The sequence below is a fragment of the Echinococcus granulosus genome (genome assembly GCF_000524195.1).
Source record: "Echinococcus granulosus chromosome Unknown EG_S00288, whole genome shotgun sequence".
Taxonomy (NCBI): Eukaryota; Metazoa; Platyhelminthes; class Cestoda; order Cyclophyllidea; family Taeniidae; genus Echinococcus; species Echinococcus granulosus.
Genome location: NW_020170668.1, coordinates 28,534 through 32,743, shown reverse-complemented (window position 1 = coordinate 32,743; position 4,210 = coordinate 28,534). Strand labels below are relative to the sequence as shown.

General features: G+C 39.9%; 3 protein-coding genes across 3 annotated transcripts in view; 2 read left to right on the top strand and 1 right to left on the bottom strand. All coding sequences in view use genetic code 11, as the record gives it.

Moving 5' to 3' along the window:
• Nucleotides 1-219: 219 nt before the first annotated feature.
• Nucleotides 220-604, top strand: EGR_10869 (Phorbol ester/diacylglycerol-binding protein; the record flags this gene model as incomplete). Its single annotated transcript, XM_024500118.1, has 2 exons — nucleotides 220-362; nucleotides 451-604. 2 exons carry the CDS (start codon nucleotides 220-222, stop codon nucleotides 602-604), a joined length of 297 nt encoding a protein of 98 aa, XP_024345473.1.
• Nucleotides 605-2,259: 1,655 nt separating this feature from the next.
• Nucleotides 2,260-2,644, top strand: EGR_10868 (Phorbol ester/diacylglycerol-binding protein; the record flags this gene model as incomplete). Its single annotated transcript, XM_024500117.1, has 2 exons — nucleotides 2,260-2,402; nucleotides 2,491-2,644. 2 exons carry the CDS (start codon nucleotides 2,260-2,262, stop codon nucleotides 2,642-2,644), a joined length of 297 nt encoding a protein of 98 aa, XP_024345472.1.
• A 1,120-nt stretch (nucleotides 2,645-3,764) lies between these two features.
• EGR_10867 (hypothetical protein) overlaps nucleotides 3,765-4,210 on the bottom strand; it is a gene marked incomplete at both ends in the record, with an annotated part of 6,895 nt that continues 6,449 nt past the window's right edge. Inside the window, one exon of the mRNA XM_024500116.1 lies at nucleotides 3,765-3,919. Within this exon, the coding sequence (XP_024345471.1) occupies nucleotides 3,765-3,919 (155 nt within the window). The remainder of the gene's footprint in view (nucleotides 3,920-4,210) is intronic.

Below are 4,210 nucleotides of genomic sequence, written 5' to 3'. Positions count from 1 at the left end.
CGCACAGAATCGTTGAATTAAATGCCCATGTTTTTCCAATTCCAAATTACATTTCTTAGTATAAGCTTCATACTGCGTCTAGATTGAAGACAGAGAAAGCCCATTTTGCCGTTAGTGTGCACATACTAATCTTTTGAATCTAGTGTGCTGTTTGCGTAAGTCGGCTCGTCTCATCAATTTTCGTACTTACTCATTAACGCATTTAGGTAGCAGTGTAAAATGCGTTTTAGGGATGAGGACAACGACTTGAAATCGAAGATTCTACAAAAGTTTACTCGAGAATCCGACAATTTATTGAAACAAGCGGTAATTAAAGTGCAGACACTGGGTGGTGAAATGGATTTGTGGTACATCCTCGGTAAGTCTGTTCGTAAAGCGCCTAATCGCCAACAATGGCCTATTGTCATGGAAAAAGTCAGTGCCTTAGCAGTTTTTCATGATGCATTACAGACAAAAAGGGACAAACAAATCCGCAGTTCTCAGTGCTATTCGTTTGAATGTCTCCGTTGAAATCGAAGGTGAAGAAAACTCAGTCTTCTGTCATTTTCGATACACGTGTCTTCATGATGTGAGTCTAGATGTTCTTGACTTTGATATTCGCTAACCCCGAGGGAAGGAGATGAAGGGATATAAAATACATGCACTAAATGTACAGCCTCATTGCCTAGAAGCACGATTGCACAGAATTGTTAAAATAATGGGGCAAATCTTTAAAGCAGGTCTATTGCATGAGGTGATGAAAAAGTTGGAATTGGCGGACCCATACATGGATAAGGTCGCTGTCAGTATAGAAAATGGTACTTAAGTTGTCGTTTAAACTTTCCCTTACACAAAGAATCCGGGAGTATCCTCTAAGAAAGAATGGGTGCATTAAGCGTCTCTGAAACGCGTTTGTGGTCCTAGAAGAATCCTGTCCATTGAGGAGCAAAGGCAACCCATCAATAAATTAGCTTAGACTTCAGCCATACTAAGTAGACACATGGACAAACAAGGGAAGAATAAGAGAGATCACTTAGAGCAGAAACCGCAAGTGGTTGGCTGCGTTGTCAAGTCTCCATTGTGTAAGAGTCCCATATATTTTATTCCTAATGTTGTGAAAAAATATTGGCAGCGTCAGCATTTCTCTTTCGATTGTTAGTTGCCCCTTCTCCGCAAATGATTGCATTAGTACGAATGGAGATGAAGTTTGCCGCTCACGGTGTCTGGAAGGCTGTAGCCACTAATGAAAATAATACCTCACAGCAAAAGTAAAACGGAGTGAACTAGGAAGTCCCTACGTTCAGGTGAGTACCAAATCTGCGTAATAATAAGCCATATGCATTTCTTATGTGTCTGGCAAGAGAACTCGGAATTCAGAAAGTCTTAATTATTATAGTAAAGTGTCGAATGTCGTATTCACGCCTTGACGACTGTGCATAGCTTTTGGCATTAGGAAGGAACGAACCCAAGATGAGCAAAAACAGATCAAAAATGTACGCGTTCAGGGCAAAGACAGGACATAAAAGCGAATTGACAATCATGTGGCATGTTCCTTGTTAACTTATTCTTCCTTGGTTTTCAAATCCCTTGAAGGAGCAGACGCATTTGTTTAGGGACTATTCGTTATTGATCATCAATGGGTTACGGCATGTCGAGGGAATTTTGGCGACTGCTTGGTTTCGAGGTCTATAAACTTAACTGCATCGCATCCAAAAGGCGAAGTTAAACAAAATAGCAAATTACAATCAACTAGACATGGAAGAGTTAACAGACAAATCAACAAATAACACCACAAATTCTAATCCCCAATCGTATTCCTTTACTTCGTCATTTGGGATACGGAAGGAAATGATGACAGTAATGAGTCGGGAGAGCAAAATTGGAATGCTTTTGATTAAATCTACTACATGTATGAGTTTATTTTGACTGTCGGCTACAGATTATGGCTAAAACGCAACGATGCTTTGTACCACTTTTACGGTTTGTTTTGTTATTTGTTTTGGCTTTGCTTGCACTGAAGGGAATGGATATTGTGGGTTGATAATAAGTCATTGGACCAATCGCACAGAATCGTTGAATTAAATGCCCATGTTTTTCCAATTCCAAATTACATTTCTTAGTATAAGCTTCATACTGCGTCTAGATTGAAGACAGAGAAAGCCCATTTTGCCGTTAGTGTGCACATACTAATCTTTTGAATCTAGTGTGCTGTTTGCGTAAGTCGGCTCGTCTCATCAATTTTCGTACTTACTCATTAACGCATTTAGGTAGCAGTGTAAAATGCGTTTTAGGGATGAGGACAACGACTTGAAATCGAAGATTCTACAAAAGTTTACTCGAGAATCCGACAATTTATTGAAACAAGCGGTAATTAAAGTGCAGACACTGGGTGGTGAAATGGATTTGTGGTACATCCTCGGTAAGTCTGTTCGTAAAGCGCCTAATCGCCAACAATGGCCTATTGTCATGGAAAAAGTCAGTGCCTTAGCAGTTTTTCATGATGCATTACAGACAAAAAGGGACAAACAAATCCGCAGTTCTCAGTGCTATTCGTTTGAATGTCTCCGTTGAAATCGAAGGTGAAGAAAACTCAGTCTTCTGTCATTTTCGATACACGTGTCTTCATGATGTGAGTCTAGATGTTCTTGACTTTGATATTCGCTAACCCCGAGGGAAGGAGATGAAGGGATATAAAATACATGCACTAAATGTACAGCCTCATTGCCTAGAAGCACGATTGCACAGAATTGTTAAAATAATGGGGCAAATCTTTAAAGCAGGTCTATTGCATGAGGTGATGAAAAAGTTGGAATTGGCGGACCCATACATGGATAAGGTCGCTGTCAGTATAGAAAATGGTACTTAAGTTGTCGTTTAAACTTTCCCTTACACAAAGAATCCGGGAGTATCCTCTAAGAAAGAATGGGTGCATTAAGCGTCTCTGAAACGCGTTTGTGGTCCTAGAAGAATCCTGTCCATTGAGGAGCAAAGGCAACCCATCAATAAATTAGCTTAGACTTCAGCCATACTAAGTAGACACATGGACAAACAAGGGAAGAATAAGAGAGATCACTTAGAGCAGAAACCGCAAGTGGTTGGCTGCGTTGTCAAGTCTCCATTGTGTAAGAGTCCCATATATTTTATTCCTAATGTTGTGAAAAAATATTGGCAGCGTCAGCATTTCTCTTTCGATTGTTAGTTGCCCCTTCTCCGCAAATGATTGCATTAGTACGAATGGAGATGAAGTTTGCCGCTCACGGTGTCTGGAAGGCTGTAGCCACTAATGAAAATAATACCTCACAGCAAAAGTAAAACGGAGTGAACTAGGAAGTCCCTACGTTCAGGTGAGTACCAAATCTGCGTAATAATAAGCCATATGCATTTCTTATGTGTCTGGCAAGAGAACTCGGAATTCAGAAAGTCTTAATTATTATAGTAAAGTGTCGAATGTCGTATTCACGCCTTGACGACTGTGCATAGCTTTTGGCATTAGGAAGGAACGAACCCAAGATGAGCAAAAACAGATCAAAAATGTACGCGTTCAGGGCAAAGACAGGACATAAAAGCGAATTGACAATCATGTGGCATGTTCCTTGTTAACTTATTCTTCCTTGGTTTTCAAATCCCTTGAAGGAGCAGACGCATTTGTTTAGGGACTATTCGTTATTGATCATCAATGGGTTACGGCATGTCGAGGGAATTTTGGCGACTGCTTGGTTTCGAGGTCTATAAACTTAACTGCATCGCATCCAAAAGGCGAAGTTAAACAAAATAGCAAATTACAATCAACTAGACATGGAAGAGTTAACAGACAAATCAACAAATAACACCACAAATTCTAATCCCCAATCGTATTCCTTTACTTCGTCATTTGGGATACGGAAGGAAATGATGACAGTAATGAGTCGGGAGAGCAAAATTGGAATGCTTTTGATTAAATCTACTACATGTATGAGTTTATTTTGACTGTCGGCTACAGATTATGGCTAAAACGCAACGATGCTTTGTACCACTTTTACGGTTTGTTTTGTTATTTGTTTTGGCTTTGCTTGCACTGAAGGGAATGGATATTGTGGGTTGATAATAAGTCATTGGACCAATGTGTCGTGAGGAATATCCTGACTGGCCCTATCATTTACAAACCTATCCTTTGCGCACATGAATTTAGCAATGCTGTCAAGGGAGATCAAAAGTAGTAGACAACAAAAGCTTGTAAGTGGTAAGTATAAAA